The following is an 18,185-nucleotide window of genomic DNA, read 5'->3' as shown; positions in this document are numbered from 1 at the left end:
GTATACAACTGGTTCCAAGGATACCTTAAAACAAGAGCTTACAGAGTTAAGATAAACGATACGAAATCCAACACATGGTCTAATCCATGTGGAGTCCCTCAGGGATCTCCACTTTCACCCATTCTATTCAACCTCTACATCTCTTCCCTTGGCACCACTCTAGACAACCTAAATGTAACATCCTTCAGTTATGCAGACGACATAACTATCCTCCTCCCCTTCGAAACCCAAGACAACTCCGCAACTGGACACTTGGAAACAATACTGGACGAAGTAGAAAAATGGATGACAAACCACAAATTAAAACTAAACTCGGACAAAACCAAATTCTTAATGCTTGAAACGGACAAAATCCCATCCATAACAGACCTGGAAATTAAAACTATCAAATACCCAATCCAGACCTCCCTCAAAATCCTGGGAGTGATGATAGATAGATGCTGCACTATGCAGACTCAAATAAACAAAACTACCCAAAAAGCATTCTTTACAATGCGCAACTTAAGAAAAATAAGAAAATTCTTCGACAAAGAACACTACAGGATCATTGTTCAATCCCTGGTACTAGGACTTGTGGACTACTGCAATATCCTATATCTACCATGTCCTACAAAAATGATCAAAAAACTACAGACCATTCAGAACACAGCTCTCAGACTAATCTATTCCCTCGGAAAATATGACCACATAACTAACGCCTACCTAGACTCACATTGGCTACCGATTAGAGCCAGAATCCAATTCAAACTATACTGTCTAATCTTCAAAGTACTCAACGGTACAGCACCTGCCTATCTAATCGATCGTCTAAACCGTAACCTTCCACCCAGAATAAGAAGATCACTGACACCATTCTCATACCCACCACTCAACGGCACTCATCGCAAAAAGCTTTATGATAACCTCATAGCAACACATGCAGCAAAACTCGAACCCTCCATAACCAGATTGTTAACCTCAACATCCGACTTCAAAGCATTCCGTAAAGAAATCAAAACGCTACTTTTCAAAAAGCATATTCAAAACACCTAATCTCACTCTCCTCTTCCACGTACACCGACCAGGTTTACCCACTCCCTGGCACCATACCCTCAACCGACCAAAAAAAAAAAAAAAATTAAAAATTAAACCCAATTCCTCCTACCGAATCATATTACCTACCAACGCCTGGAAAAGATTTGATATGTAATGTAATATAACTGCTTTCATCCAATGTTACTAAGACTATACTCATTCTGTTACTATGTCTTACCCTAAATGTCATGTACCCTCCTGGAAATGTCCAGCTTCTTCTTATGTAATCCGCTTTGAACCGCAAGGTACAAGCGGAATAGAAATCACTAATGTAATGTAATGTAATGTAATGTAATAAAAGCTCCAAGCACTAAAGATACCAAAAACATCGAAAAAAAACAACCAAATAAAATAAGAAAAGGGGAGAGCAGAACTAAAACACTCCTTCTGGCTTGCATGCAAAAGGGAAGAACTGCAGGTGGCAGTACAGCTCCCAGTGAAGTAGGAAGGACACAGAAAAATTCCTTCTGCATATGTTTGTAGCCATGGGGAGAAAACCCGCTTGTCTAGAATGACACACCTATTGCATTGGAAATGCTAATAACCAGTGTAGGAACTCAGTGAGCATTGATATAGTTTAGTCAACAGGCTCTTAAGTTCACAGCACAGATGTAAAGCAAAACAAGTGGGGAAAGCAGGCAATGCACGGCTCATGGATTTATTTCCAGCATGTGTATCTGTGTGTGCCTGAGAGAGGGGAGAAGGTAGCTTTGTTCATGACTCTACTAAAATCCACTCCTCCACCCCCAAAGCAGCACAGAGGAAAATGCAGGGCCTAATTCTCAGTGCAATGGCAACAACAACTTGTAAGTATGGAACTGTGCAAGCACATTCTGAATGAAGTAACCGAAGGAGATGAGGGGTATTTGAGGGGCAGACGCTGCTCAAGTAATAGTTTTGGAAGAAAGATCTGGGGGGATGTGAGGTAGGATGAAGACAGTTGAAAGGAGCAATTTTTCTAACTGCTGAATAGCCTCTCCCAGAGAAATGTACCGTGGGGTTGTTTTTTTAGGTGGGGCGTTGTTATTTCTCTGGAACCACTAGTATGATCTGGCCCCTTTTTGCACCGGTTTTTCTCCCATACCAAATCAGGTTCCTCCCATCAAATTTTCAGAGAGTTACTTTGCCCTCAGACAGATATTTTTTACTCCTTAAATACAATTCTTTCCAACATCTGTTGGGCTGGAAAGAATAAAAAAATATCTGTTTTTTACTTTCATCCTTTGTTCCCTTTTCATCTACAACCTTCTAACCACAATATTTAATCTCATGTTTTATCTGCTGCATGTGGTTCCACACATACATAATCAGTGGCTTCATGCAGTGCAGAGTGTGCTCTATTCCAGGCTTTTACAAGTCAGACCTCAAACTCCATCTGTGAAAACACGAACTGTCCTTTTATCACCATGTGGGAAAATTGAGGGAAGAGTGGAAGGGGACAACATCTACATTCCTATGAAGCCCCAGACAGTGTTTCACTGCTAACTTCTCGGAGATAAAACCAGGGAACAAAAAGTAGGAAAAAAAAGGAAAAGATACAAAACTCATGTCAGAGAACTGGGATTATGGACAGTTATTATCATCAGCAGAATAGCATTCTCAATACAGTTCAGGCTGCAAGTTTGTTTTTCTCTGTTGCTGTTACTAGGGTCTGCAGCAGACACAGAAGTGTACAGCAAGAAAGCTTTGCAGATTTATTCACATTAATGTAACTTCCACCTTTTTTGTTACTACACTCATATTCAGAAATGGCAAAACCTGACAAGGAAATTTTATTTTATTCAAGGTCAGCAAATATGATAGGGGAAAGAGGTGTGAGGGGCAAATGGCTGGGAATGAGACAAGGATACTAAAGAATAGGGTAAAGAAATCAGGGGAGAGGGGAAGAAAAATGGAGTGCTGGAGGAGGAGACGGCAAGGAAGTGGAGGAAGAGCCTAGTGGTTACAACACCAGGCTAACAACCAGGGAAGGCACTTCAAATCTCACTGCTGCTTCTTGTGATCTTGGGGAACGTCACTTAGCCCTTTCAGGACCAAGGGACATATTTGTCCCATAACTTTAAAATCCTATAAATTTTGATTGGGATAGTCTACAGTTCTAAATTTGATATGTACGGATTCCATATGATACTGCCTTTATGTAAACAAACTGGTTCCGACATTCATTCATTAGCGTCGTTGCCAGATTGACGAGAAGATTCACTTGCCACACTGTCCATAAGCCAGAAGTTTGATTTTTTTTAAAAAAAATAATGATATTTCACAAAAAAAATCAATTTTTTGGCATCTGCAAGCCCTTTTTACCATAAAAATGTCGTCAAAACCACAAAAATTGGCCTACGATCCTTATGGTCCTGAAAGGGTTAACCCTTTACTGCCTCAGGTACAAGCTTAGATTATAAACCCTCTAGGGACAGGGAAGTACTTAGTGTTAGATTCACTAACCTGTCCGATCACGTCCAATCCATGTGCGATCCTTGGCAGGTCGACTGATCAAATGGGGGCGATCGGAGGAACGCCCCCCACCAACCGCACGGATTGCTGCTGAGTGATCCTGACGCATGCGCAGACCATCTTCTTTGCCTGTAGATGGCCTACGCAAGCTCTTCGAATAAGGAAGAGCTGGAAACTTTTTTTTTTTTACTTCTACTTATTTTTACTTGCCATCCAAAGGGCAATGCAGGCCGGGTGAGGAGGGAAGGAAAGCTCACCAGCCAGGGAGAGGGGAGAGAAAACGGATCAAGCGTAGTGCTGTATAAGCTAGCTAGAGGTTTAAAAACCAGTTTGTATCTCCCCGGCACACAGCTACCTTAGTCGTGGGCAGCCTTCTCTTTCCGCTGACAAAGGTAAAGCAAGCGCCACAAACAACCAGCACATCAACCAGCTTAGGGAGAGCAGAAAAGGCTACTATTGCCTATTCCAGCAGTGGAAAAAGGCTGAAAGAAAAGCATAATTTTTTTGAGCCTGTGGTTTTAACCCGCAGGTTTAAGCAGGGCTGCACTGCGGCGTGTTCTGGAACGTAACAGAACACGCTGTAGTGCAGCCCCGCTTTAAACTCATGGGTTAAAACCACGGGAGTCGCAGGTGGCAGAAGGAGACAAGTGGCAGAGAGGCAGGCAGGGCGGCAGAGACTACGGGAATCAGGATGGCAGAGGGAGACAAGTGCTGCAGAGAGCAGGAAAGGACATGAGTGACTGCTCCTCAGCAGTCGCTTCTTTTTTGATTGGCCAGCCCAGTCGGTGTTCCTGATTTTTTTTTTTATGAATCAAGGCCCTTTCTACATTTGCATGCCATTTCCCTCATTTGCATGTTTGGATTGGATCGGGTGCAGACAGGATCGGCCAGTAGGTTAGTGAATCGGGTTGGGAGTCACAAAGTGGTTGGGATATGATTGGCATCCTCAGTGAATCTAGCCCTTAATGTACCTGAATGTACTACTACTGAAAAAAGGTGCGAGCAAAACTCAAAGTGTAGAGATGAGAAAGGAGGAGCAGATGAGATGAGGAATATGAAGTTGGGAGTAACAGGAAAACAAAGGAAAGAATGAAATGGAATAGAAGTATGGAATACTAGAAAAAGAAGTGCAACATTGCATGAGGAAGCTGAAAAACTAAAGAGAAATAAGGTAAGGTCAATGAAGGGAAGGCAGGGAGGCTGAGAAGAGAGAAATGAAAATGCATCTTGGTTCTGTTGTGGCAGCAATGGAAATGGCAGCACTATGGTAGTAAAAGGAGCAAAGGCAGCACCAGACAATGGCCTGTAACAACCCCAACACACACAGACCAAACACACTTGCAAAGATATATGAGTAACAACAATGCACACAGCCTTCACCTCCCCCCCCACCAATACTCCTGGCTGAATATGTGTCCAGCAACATTTATACCACCATATACATCCCTTGCCCCAGGCCCCACACAATCTGATCTCCTCTTCCCCAGACATCCAAAACATTTCAGCACCCTAATCATCCCCCGACCCTTAAATAAATATCCCTGGTGTGTATTGGCCTCACCCACCTCCTGTACCTTAAAGAGGCAAGAGAGATGTTTCAAGTTTCAAGTTTATTGGTTTTTTATATCCCGACCATAAAACAAATATCTGACCGGTTAACAATAAAATTTTAAATAGGAAGAAATGAAATATTTAATAAAGTTTTGGGAAGATTAGTGAGAAAAATAACGACATATAAAACATATAAACGGACTTGACAGTGAGGGTAAATGGGGAGGTAGGGAAAAAGTTACATAATCTTAGAAGAAGTGAGATAGAGGGAAGGGATATAACATAGAGGGCGGGAGTGCATGATATGAGTGATATGCGCTGAAGAAAAGGGATGAACAAGTGGACAAAAAGATTAAGATTTGGCGTAGGCATCTTTAAATAGAAAGGTTTTAAGATTAGTCTTAAATTTTAGTAATTGGATTTCATCCCGAAGAAATTGGGGGAGAGAGTTCCACAATGTGGGGGCAATTATAGCGAAGTTAGTATTCCTTGAGTAAAAAGATTCTTTTAAAGACGGAATGTAAAGAAGTTTTTGATCGGATGATCTTAAGGAACGAGAAGAACTTTGGAGGATTATTAGTTTATCTAGAAATAGGGGTAGGTGGGAATGCTTAATTTTGAAAGTGAGCAGTATGATTTTATAAGTTATCCGATGAGTGATTGGGAGCCAATGGGCCTCTTTAAGAAGAGGGGTGACATGTTCGAATTTACCGATTCTATAGATGAGTTTGATAGCAGTGTTTTGAATAAGTTGCAGCCGACGAAGTTCTTTTTGGGGGAGTCCATATAGAAGAGAATTACAATAGTCTAAGTGTGAAATAACTAGGGAATGAATTAAAGTGTTAATCGAGTCAGTAGTTAGAATAGATCTGAGGGAACGAATGATACGTAGTTTGAAGAAACAAGTTTTTACAACGGAACTGATGTGATCGTGAAAAGTGAGTTCACTATCTAGGATGACGCCTAACAATTTTATTTTAGTCTCCATACGTAATGGTATGGATTTGATGTATATTATTCCTGGTATTACTTCGGATTTTTTAATGGGGAAGAGAAGTCCGCAAGATTTGTCAGCATTGAGTGATAGTTTGTTAGAGAAGAGCCAATCGCTTAAGATAACCAGTTTGGTATTCAGATCGGTAATATCTGAAAGGTTTGAAGTGGTAATCGGATAAAGCAACTGGATATCGTCAGCGTAGGCGAAAATAGAGAAACCTAGTGATTGTGCAAGAGAGAGAAGAGGGGATAGAAAGATATTGAATAATATGCTCATTTGCTCCTGTCTATGCGCCATCTTGGAAAATGGCAGTACCCATGTGGTACAGCCTAGGATGCACCATGCGGAATCAGTCTTCCACATAAGGGCTCTAAAGAGAGGCACACACGTCATTAAGTGGCAAGGCAAGAATAGGAATGCTCGTATTACTGTATAGTGACAATTCCATAAGATGCACATTCCTTTTTCTTTAGTGTACTTTATACAAGGCCAAATTTAGGCATAAGCAACAGGCAATATGCCCAGGGAGCTAAATTCTAAAGTCATGTACAAGCTAGGGTTTAGGGTCCCCTATTTTCCCTAAAACTTCTCTGCCTAATCTTAAATCCAGCCCTGACTCTGGAAGGAACAGAAGGCGTGTGGAGGGCCATTTTAAAAAAGGACGTCTAAGTCTGATTTGAACGCTTCCCACAAGACCTCAAAATTCAGAGGCACAGAAATGTCCATTTTCAAAAGGTAAACTGCTAGATGTCCCCTCCCCCCCATTTTTTTTAATTGCCTACTTGGACATCTTGGCCAACAGGACGTCCAACCTTAGGATGCCTAACTTTATACCCCATTTTCTACCACAGAAATGTCCAAGATCGAAACAGCCAAACCCAGACCATTTGGACGTGGGAAGGGCAGCATTGTAATGGACTGGCCACATAGACATCCCAACAGAGAAGTGGGACACCTTGGAGGGCATGGCTGTGAACTTAACATAAAGAGTGGCAGAAGTACATCTCACTATAACTCCCTTATAATTTATAGTGAGACCCCCAAAACCCACTATACCTACCTGTCTACCACCCCAATAGCTCTTATAGCTACAGGTGGCACCTACATGGCAGTATAGTAGGGTTTTGGTGGGCTCACACATTCCACCAAAAGTGTAGTTATTAGAATGGCTCATGGTCCACTAGACCAGGGGTAGGCAATTCCAGTCTTCAAGAGCCGGAGCCAGGTCAGTTTTTCAGGATATTCACAATAAATATGCATGAGATAGATTTGCATCTCAAGGAGGCAGTGCATGCAAACCCATCTGATGCATATTCATTGTGGAAATCCTGAAAACCTGACCTGACTCTGGTTCTCGAGGACCGGAATTGCCTACCCCTGCACTAGACCATCTATCAGACTACTTAAGACACCCGTGTGCTGCTCTACTAGGTTTTCCTATACCAAGTGCTGCTCTTCTAGAGACAGGTATGAACTATTTCATTTAGATTTTCTTTGCAGGGTGGGAGGGGGTTAGTGACCACTGGGAGAGAGTATGTGTGTGAGGGGGGGTCATTACTTTATCTCTCCAGTGATTATCTGGCAATTTTGGGTACCTTTGTGGCACTTAGATGCTTCTAAAACAGGTCTAGCATAAAACAACTAAGTTCCGTCTAGGTCGGCATCATGAAAAAGGTTCAATTATAATTATCGCTGCAAGATGTCCAAGTCTAACCCACCCAAAACACGCCCCCTAGACTTCTGGATGCACAGTGGGCAAAATACCTCGCTAGAAGTCCAAGTATCAACTTATGATGATTTTTGGACATCTTTATTTCTTGATTATGAGACCCATAGGCCAGGTTTAGAGCTTTAATTTAATGAATGCTGTAATGTTAAGGAATCTGCCTGTAAAGCAAACATTTCTTGGAATGCTGTAGGTGAAGACTGGAACAATGTATTTAAACAGTTAGATGTCCTTATAGAAGCTGAAAAAATAAAGAAGCAAATAAATTAACTTTTAAGAAGAAAGAAGGCAAACAAATAAATTAACTTTTAAGAAGAAAGAAGGCAAACAAAGAGTGGATACAATCTCACCTCCAGGGTCTGCATCAATGTGGGTTTAATTGCATCTTTCATTAAAACTGCCAAGGCACCTGTTACTCCCTAGAATTAAATAAAATGACATGTTTTTTATAGAGCTTTGACTCTTAAGACAAACACATCATAATAAAAATAAACAGTTTTAAAAAGCAGTATTCAAAGATAATATCAGTACATGAGGGCAATTTTATAACCGTCGGCACTAACAGAAAGAAGGTACTTTCACGTTGAAAATTATTAACACACATTTGCACTTGCTAATTAGCACAGCTATTTTCTGAGTAAAAAATTAGCACATATTTTTGAAAATTCAAAAGTTTGAGTGTATTTCAAAATTCTGTCCCATCTCTAGTCCCAGAGCCCTCCCCATCAAATATAGCTTTTTTTAAAAAAACCACAACAGCTATGTGAAAAGTTAAAAAATATATAAGCCTGCTTTATGAAGGTAACACATGGGTGATACAGGAATTGTCTTAAAAAAATCTTTTTTTTAAAATTTTTTTTATTTATAGCCTTTTCAATTTTAAATCAAGCATACATAACTTGAAAAAAATCGGAAACAAACAAAAAGAAAAGAAATCACATAATTATACAATCAAATGTATTGAAAACATTAACCAATATTTAGTCCACAATTTTGAAAATCAAGAAAGGAAAATTTCATCAGTTTGGAAATAAAATTCTATATTAGAGTAACGGCAATAGGTAACCCAAGCTACAGCCGGATGGGAGGTCATTTATCATTGGACTGAGATTCCAACCTTTCTTTTGGTCCAATAAAATCTAAAAGCTGCTTGGGCTAAAAAAAAAAAAAAAAGAAAATTCTTACTTTGATAGGTAATGTAACATTTTGCTGGAAATTTAACCAAAAAAGTAGCCCCAAGAGCTAGGACTCTTGGCCTCAAGGCCAAGAATTCCTTCCTTCGCTTCTGGGTTTTCTGAGCCAGATTTGGAAAAATTCTAACATTAGAGCCCAAAAACTTATTGTTAATGTGTTGGAAATATAAACGAAGAATATATTCCCTATCACTTTCCAAAGCCAATGTCAGCAACATAGTGGTTCTGTCGGTTATCACCTCAAGGGAACTTTCCAGAAATGAAGACAAATTCATGTCCAAATTTTCTTTTAGATTTTCAATAGGAGTAGATTCCCCTTGAGGTTTCTTTATACTCAAATAGTAAGCCCTCACAATTGGAGGTAAATTTTCCAATGGAATGGCAAGAACCTCTTGGAAATATTTTCTCGCCATCTCAACAGGTGAAATGACGGAACATTTAGGAGAATTCAAAAATCTTAGATTGTTCTTTCTCAGAGAGTTTTCAAAGTTCTCCAACTTGTGGGAAATAAATGATCTTTCTTTAACCATTTCCATTTGGACAGTTTTAATTTCCTTTAAATTTTCTTCTTGTTTCTCCAATTTTTTAGTTAAATCAGACAGTCGCACTCCTTGCTACTTTGGAGTAGATAGTCCCATAGTCAGTTTTAATAGCCGAGAGATTCAACTTAAGGTTGGCGTCCATGATAGATATGGCCTGCCAGAGCGCTTCCATATCTATTTTCTACAGTCTTTTTAATTCCCCAAAACAGATGGCATTCTCTCCCGGAGCACCTCTCACCTCTCCTTCCATGGTGCTGGGAGATAGCTGGCATAATTCACCTGCACCTTCCTCCTGAAGCTCCCATGCTGGCGTCCCTCCTCCACTGGAATACAGCCCTTCCTCAACGAGCAGCTGAACTCCTGTGTCTCCCTGCACCTGAGCACTTCCGGGTTGGGGAGGGACCGACCTCTGCTCCGGGCTCAGAATCGCCCGTGCAGCTCCTGCACCGAGCACCCCCGATGAATCCGGGCTCGCCCCCGAGGTAGGAAGGGTTCCTTCAGCTGGACGGGCAAAAGCACTCGTTATTGTAGTTTGGACCAAGCGCTGGGGAGGGTCCCAGACTCCGGAGGGTTAGGGCGAGAGATCCCTTTCCTCTTCCTCATTCCGTCGGGAAAGAAAGAATGCTCAGCGCTGGTCACTATCAATTTCGGAGCGCTGGTCACTATCAATTTCGGAGCGCTGCGTCCATTCAGGCGTCCGTCACCACCGCCATCTTGATTTCCCCCTTAAAAAATCTAACGTGATAGCGCACTTAGTAGTGCCCATATTGGTTACGTGGATGATGTCATCCACCTGTGAGAATATAATGTCTGCTTGCCCTGGAGAATATCACTTACAAAGATATTGAAAATAAACAGATCCAGAACTGATACCTGATGCACTCCACTGGTGTGAGCTTTAACCATTTGAGTGAATTCCAATTAACAACCTCTATTGCTTAGCCCTTTTTTTAATCCAGTTCATCCTCTTGGGAACTGGACTAATCCTCAAAACTCTAAAAGGGTAAATTTTATAAACCTTTTTTTTTAAATGTAAAATAGCATCAAGGGGATCAGGACTGCGGGGGATCTCTAAAGGGTATGGGGGCACATTATAAAACTGAAAGGGGACAGATTTGGAAGTAATCTGAGGAAATACTTCTTCAAGGAAAGGGTGGCGAATTTGTGGAATGGCCTCCTGATGAAGGTGGTGGAGATGAACACTATATCTGAATTTAAGAATACTTGGGATAAGTACATAGGATCTCTAAGGGAGGGAAAGGGACAGTAGACGACATGGATGGGCAGACTGAATAGGCAATATGGTCTTCATTTTTCTCTGTTTCTATTGAAAGAGTGAGATATCAAATTAGAATAAACTTGGAAAATTGGGAGTGATTGAGGGTGTACTGTCACACAACTTTTCCCTTTTTAATTTATTTATCTCTGAACAGTGGGCCTGGACTGAGATACATGTAGGGCTCCTTTTACGAAGCCGCGTTAGCGGTTTAATGCACGTAATAGTGTGCGCTAATTTGCCGGCCACGCTAGCCATTACCGCCTCTTCTTGAGCAGGCGGTAGTTTTTCGGCTAACTCAGGGGTTAGCACGCACTAAAAATGTGCGTGCGATAAAGCCGCTAATGCAGCTTCGTAAAAGGAGCCCATAATGTCTGATAGCGTGGAACACCTGTGCTAACGCACTGCTTGCGCAGTAAATTGCTCTCTGTGTTAAATTCAGGGCACATTCAAAACATGCCCTGCTGCATTTACCACAAAGGCTTTGCAGTACGTTAATTTTTGCATTAAACATGTGGTAACTGAAAACCAACTGCATTTTAATTTAAAAAAAAAACCTATGTCAGCGGTCTCAAACTCAAACCCTTTGCAGGGCCACATTTTGGATTTGTAGGTACTTGGAGGGCTGCAGAAAAAATAGTTAATGTCTTAAGAAATGACAACTTTGCATGAGGTAAAACTCGTTACAGTAACTGTAACCAGCGTCCATGGTACAGACGCCGGTTAGAGAATCGGGTTAAATTAGACACAGTCGCTACACTTATCGCTGCAAGGGATTCTCCCTGCTGCAATAAGTATAGCGGCTGCGGCCGCCTGTCCCATGGCCAGCAGGAGGATGCCCGGATGCCCAACTCCTCCTGTCGGAACCCCGAACCCCCCTAGTGCCTAGCCTGGGCCAATCAAGCCTTAGGATTAGTGGGGATGGGCAGACCCGCTATGCCTAAGGCCTGATTGGTCCAGGCTTCTAGAGCCTGGGCCAATCAGGCCTTAGATTTAGCGGGGATGGGCCGGGCCGTCTCATTTCCACTAGGCGGGCCTGTCGGCTGGACGGCAGCAAGACCCGTCCAGCCGACCAACATTTAAAGGTTAGTTGGGGGAGGGAGATTAGTTAGGGGGGGGGGGTCGTCGGGCTTTCCAGCAGGAGGAGTTGGGCATCCTCCTGTCGGCAATTACGAGTTTGGGGGGAGGGGGGTTCGGGGTTCCGACAGGAGGAGTTGGGCATCCTCCTGTCGGCGATTACGAGTTTGGGGGGGAGGGGGGTCTGGGGTTCGGGGTTCCGACAGGAGGAGTTGGGCATCCTCCTGTCGGCGATTACCAGTTTGGGGGGAGGGGGGGTTCCGGGGTTCGGGTTTCCGACAGGAGGAGTTGGGCATCCTCCTGTCGGCGATTACCAGTTGGGGGGGAGGGGGGGTTTGGGGTTCCGAAAGGAGGAGTTGGGCATCCTCCTGCCGGTGATGGGACAGGCGGCCGCGGCCGCTATACTTATTGCTGCAGGGAGATCCCTTGCCGCGATCAGAATAGCGGCCGCGTCTACTTACAATGTAGACCAGCATTTTGCTGGCCTACATTTTAAGCGTCTCTTCCTCTACTAGGGAGACGCGTAGGGCCGCCTAGGTTCGCCTAAGGCCTTTAGGCGAGCATAGGCATCTTGCGGGCCTCCCTAGGCTCCCGGAGGCGCCTTCAATATAGGCGGCCTGCCTGGGGAGCATTTTTTTAAAAAACGTGCATCCCGATTGGCTGATTAGACAGCTGTAGGACGCCTACAGCTGCCTAAAATCGGGACGCACTTTGGAGAATCAAGGCCTAAGTGTATAATAACAAACTATATAATTAGGTCAATCCAAAGACATATAGAACAAGTTGGTGCATACTTGTAGAGTAAGGGGGTGCTAAGGAGAGGGGGGCTGAACATATTCAGAATTTAGGTGCAAATTTTACAATACATATGTGTACACAGTTCTGCCCCTGAGCATGTATAAATGTCAGTACCCAGAATCTAGGAGTTATTTCTGCTGAATATATGCTAGTATTTTTTAAAGACACATAGGTCTTTTATCAAATAGGCACCTTCCTGCCCTATTAATCTTGATGTCTGGCATGCAGTACCCTCTAAAGGAGTAATTTCTTAGGAGCCACCTAGTCACCTACAGGGATAGCCTAGCGCAGTGGTTCCCAAACCTGTCCTGGGGGACCCCCAGCCAGTCAGGTTTTCAAGATATCCCTAATGAATATGCATGAGAGAGATTTGCATATAATGGAAGTGACAGGTATGCAAATCTCTCTCATGCATATTCATTAGGGATATCTTGAAAACCTGACTGGCTGGGGGTCCCCCAGGACAGGTTTGGGAACCACTGGCCTAGCGCGTTTGATTCCTACTGCAGCTCCTTGCGACTCTGGGCAAGTCACTCAACCCTTCAAGTACCTGAACATAATATGTAAACTATTTTGGTTGCATGGAATGTTGAAACCATTTGTTTCTTTGCCAGGTACCTGTGACCTAGATTGGCCACTACTGGAAACAGGATACTGGTCTGACCATTCTTAGTTTTAGGTACTAACGCCGCCCATAAGTTCTGGTATTTTTGTCATTTACACATTTAAGTGGCCATTTACTACATAAATATTAATGAAAGTACACATGCAAGGATCATGTTGTGTTCTTTCATGGTAGTCAGGCTAGGTGTGGAATTTAAGCTCAGTCTGTATTTACATGCATAATTATAAAATTCCTGAATTTACTACTACTATTACTACTACTATTAATTATTTCTATAACGCTACCAGACGCACGCAGCGCTGCAGAGTCACAAAGAGTAAGAAAACAGTCCCTGCTCGAAAGAGCTTACAATCTATACAGGCCAAGACAGACAAACAGGATGTCATGGATACAGTTAAGGAGAATGGTTAATCAGCTGGCTGGGTTGGAAGGCAGAGGAGTAGGGTTAAGGATTGCAGGCTACATCAAAAAGATGGGTTTTCAGTCTGCTTTTAAACAAGGGAAGGGGCTTGATGGTCAAACTCAGGTAATTTATTCCAGGCATAGGGGGCAGCTAGATGAAAGGAACTAAGTCTGGAAATGGCAGTGGAGGAGAAGGGTAACGCTAAGAGTGACTTATCTGAGGAATGGAGTTCTCTGGGAGGTGTATAAGGAGAGAGAAGTGAGGAGAGATATTGAGGGGCAGCAGAATGAACACACTTGTAGGGCAGCAGTAAGATCTTGAACAGATAAGGAGCCAGTGAAGTAACTTAAGGAGAGGGATGATATGAGCGTAGCGAGGTTGGTAGAAGATGAGTCGCTCAGCAGAGTTTTGCACAGATTGCAAGGGGGAGAGGCGACACTGAGGGATACCAGTTAGGAGTAGATTGCAATAATCTAAGCGTGAGGTTACAAGAGCTTGAACAAGGGTCCGGGTAGTGTGCTCAGAAAGGAAGGGACAAATTTTGGTGATACTGAAGAGAAAGTAGCGACAAGTCTTAGCATCTTGTTTGGATATACATAGAAAATGAGAAGTCCACTCCAAGGAACAATGACAGTATTATTTACAGAGATGGAGAAAGGAGGAGGAGGAGGAGCAGCGGGTTTAGGAGGAAAGAGTAGCAGCTCAGTCTTGGACATATTTAGTTTCAGATGACGGCTGGACATCCAGGCAGCAATGCCAGCCAAACAAGCAGAGACATTTATGTGTAAAAAGCACCCACTAACATGTACACCAGCCCTTAAAATGGTGTTATGTGCTAGCACCTTACATGTACACATATTCTTTCGTGCCTACAACAGCATCTACTTCACTTTTATAAAAAATAAGTCATAAATGGGTTCCTTTATCTGAGAAGTAAAAAAAAACATATATACAGCAGCCCTTTGACTGCTTAGCAATGCTGCTGGATCCAGGGACCTTGTGATAAGTTGTAATGGTAAACTGTAATTCTACTTAAGTACTTAGAATAAAGGAGCTGAACTTCTGTAGAACTACCTGGACTGATTGATTTTGGAACTGAACTTAGCTGTAAGCACCACTTGTTTATTGATTAATTTGATGAAACCTGGAATTGAAATCGAGGGGTGGGGGTTGGTGCATGCTTGCAGACAATGAGGCAGGGAGGATGCCCGGCAGTGGTGGCTTCAGCAGGGGGCAGGTAGGGATCCCCAGCAGGAGGCAGGGAGGGATCTCAGGTGGCAGCCAGGCTGCGTACCCCCAACAGGTGGCCTGCGTACCCCTAAGGGTACTTGTACCACGTGTTGCGAAACACTGAACTACAACTGGCTCACCTTTATCTACATGTTTATTCACACCTTCAAAGAAGTCAAGCAAATAGGTGAGGCAAGATCTCCCTCAGCTGAACCCATGCTGACTCTTGTCTCATTAAATCATGTTTGTCTGTGTGTTCCACAATTTTATTTTTTATAATTGTTTCCACCATTTTGCCCAGCATTGAAATCAGGCTTACCAGTCTGTAATTTCCTAGATCTTCCCTGGAACCCTTTTAAAAAAATCGGCATAACATTGGCCACCCTCCAATCTTCAGGTACTACAGACGATTTTAGCAGGCCAGTAATTTCATGTTTGAGTTCTTTTAGCACCCTGCGTTGTATACCATATGGTCCAGGTGATTTATCACTTTTTAACTTGTCAATTTGGCTTAGTACATCTTCTAGATTCACTGAGATTTCTTTCAAGTCTTCCGCTCATCACCCTTGAAAACCATTTCCAGTTCAGGTGGATCTCTTACATCTTCTTCTGTAAAGACCAAATTCATTCAGTCTCTCCACTATGGCCTTATCCTCCCTGAGTACTCCTTTTACTACCTCAAGAAGGCTTCTCTCCTGAGGGGTTGGATGACTTAAACACCCCTTCAGGTATCGATGTCGATACGTGGCTAAGAGTGAGAGCATGGGTTTGCAGGGGATCGAATTGCACTAAATCCAATGCCATAGCATCACACTGGGCTAGAAATTGTCCTAACTTTTCCTGGAACGTAGCCTGGATCCATTCCTCAGTAACAGGCACTGGCAAAGATGGGGGCTCAGTCAAAGTGGTGAAGTCCACAGAAGGTATCAGGCCAAATCAGAGGATTAGTTCTGGCCTTTTGGAGGCTGGCACACTGGGACTGATCCCCCACAAGGTGGAGTGGTCCTAAGAAACAGGTGTTTCTCAGATGTCGGCAACGCTGATGCCCCAGCGCTTCTGCTTTGAGTGGGACCAATGCTGGTGCTTCTTGACCTCCTCCTGGTACACCTTTTCGGAGTCCCTCAGCATTGATAAGGACAATACTGAATTCATACAAATCCTTGGTGCTGATCTGAGGATGCTCGGCTCCGATGGCACTACTAAAACTTGACACTGAGGTAGGTAGAGATTTCCTCCATGTCGATGCATCCCCCATATCCAATGCAGCTCTACAGGCTGGAGGGACCAATGCCTCCAATGCCGGCTTTGATGGAATTGACTTCTTGGCACCAAAAATAGTTTTGTGCTGTTCTCAACTCAATGCGTCTTTTGAACATCTGATGATATGGTTGGGGCCCAAGTATGCAAGACATCAATTATGATGATCAGTGTTGGATATGCTCCTGGCATTCCAGATCCACTTCTTAAAACCATTGGGAATGTTCTGGGAAATGTCAGGGAAGATTACCAAAGCAAAATCAAATGGCTCAATGATTGAAAAAAAATATATATATCACCCCAACTGGAGTTGCTCAGGCCTAAGGGTACCGATGAGCCATGAACAGGGTGGATAAAATTCAATGATTTTTAAAATTTAAATTGGACCTTTTTCTAAAATTTAAATTGGAATTTTGTTTTTTTTTAATAAAATATTTTGAGATAGTTTTCTATTTAAGATACTTAATAATAATAATAATTTATTTATATACTGCCCTACCGCAAAGTTCTAGGCGGTTTACATACGTTAATAACTTTATACAAATAATGATTAAAAATACAGTACTCTAAATAGTACTAAAATTATACAATAAAAATACTAAAATTATGCTATAAAATTCTATAATTATACAGTAGAATAAGTTACAATTTGCTAAAATACAGTGAAAAACCTCAAGAACCTTCTGGCTTTAAGATCTATACTATTTGCCTGTCAGTATTCTGGAACATCAGTTTATAAATTTATCGAATAAATCCATTTTTAGTAATTTCCTAAAGGACATATAAGAGTAGGACATATAAGAGTTGGAAATAGTAGTACTTAGCCATTGGTCCATTTTACCTGCCTGAAAACCGAGCATTTTATCAAAAAATCTCTTATATTGACAAGGTTTGAAGGTTGGAATAACAAATAAATATTGGTCTTGGGTAATTCTGTTGGGTTTATAACGTTCAAAGCATAGAGACAGGTAAGCAGGTGCCATGCCAAACAACACTTTGAAACACATTATAGTCCAAAAGTTATTCATCATGAAATAAGGCTTTATATTCATGCAATGCAGGATGGATAATAATCTATTATTATTTTTTTTAATCAATAGATTTTTTTTTTTTAATTTAAATCAGTTGTTTGTTTTTTAATTTAGCCCCCCCTTTATCAAGCCATGTTAGGGTTTTTTAATCATCGGCCACTATGGCAAAAGCTCCAACACCCATAGGAATTCTATGAGCATCGGATCTTTTACCACAGTGGCCAGCAATTAAAAAAACCTTAACGCAGCTTGATAAAAGGGGGCCTTAAATTTGATTTTTTTTTTAAACATAAAATGCTTTTTAAAGGAAATATCTTTAAGATATTTTTCTATTTAAGACAAATAATAGTTCAAAAGTTATTCATCATGCAATAAGTTTTTAATTATGTAGCATAAGGCTATATATTCATGCAATGTTTACATTTTTGGTAAGTCTTGATAGGTGGAATAATTTCCACAATGATCCTGTAGTATGTGCTTGTATAACAACAGAAGAAGGAATGTCTTTCTTGCACAAACAACTGATACATCAGGAAATATATATACCGCAGAATAATTACAGGAAGTAACAGCAAAAGCTATAATAAAATATGAACAAAATTCAAATGTCGAGAACGCAGTTTAGTCACAGACAATGCTGCAAATGTATTCAAGAGAAGAAATTTAAAAGAGCGCAGAGAGAATATCAAGCTAATAACATGTGGCTGCAGTGCTCATTTGCTCAAAGACTTCAGTGTCCCAGAAATAAAGACTAACATTGTTGAATTTGCTAAATAATTCCATAACAATCATTTTATAGCAGCAGCTCTGAAAAGAATGGGTGGAACCAAGCTAACACACCCACAAGATGTCAGATGAAACACTGTAGTGGACTATCATGAGCAGGATATCAAGAACTGGCTTATTATGATGACTTCAGATTATAAATATTAAGATTATATCAGCAAGAAT

General features: G+C 41.8%; 1 protein-coding gene across 10 annotated transcripts in view; it reads right to left on the bottom strand.

Moving 5' to 3' along the window:
* Nucleotides 1–18,185, bottom strand: part of MTHFD1L (methylenetetrahydrofolate dehydrogenase (NADP+ dependent) 1 like) — a 441,775-nt gene that overhangs the window by 237,359 nt on the left and 186,231 nt on the right. For all 10 annotated transcript variants that reach the window (XM_033938573.1, XM_033938565.1, XM_033938569.1 and 7 more), the window contains one exon: nucleotides 8,153–8,221. In XM_033938573.1, the coding sequence (XP_033794464.1) occupies nucleotides 8,153–8,221 (69 nt within the window). The remainder of the gene's footprint in view (nucleotides 1–8,152; nucleotides 8,222–18,185) is intronic.

This window comes from Geotrypetes seraphini, chromosome 3 (assembly GCF_902459505.1).
Source record: "Geotrypetes seraphini chromosome 3, aGeoSer1.1, whole genome shotgun sequence".
NCBI classification, from domain to species: Eukaryota; Metazoa; Chordata; class Amphibia; order Gymnophiona; family Dermophiidae; genus Geotrypetes; species Geotrypetes seraphini.
This window is presented reverse-complemented; position numbering and strand designations above follow the sequence as displayed.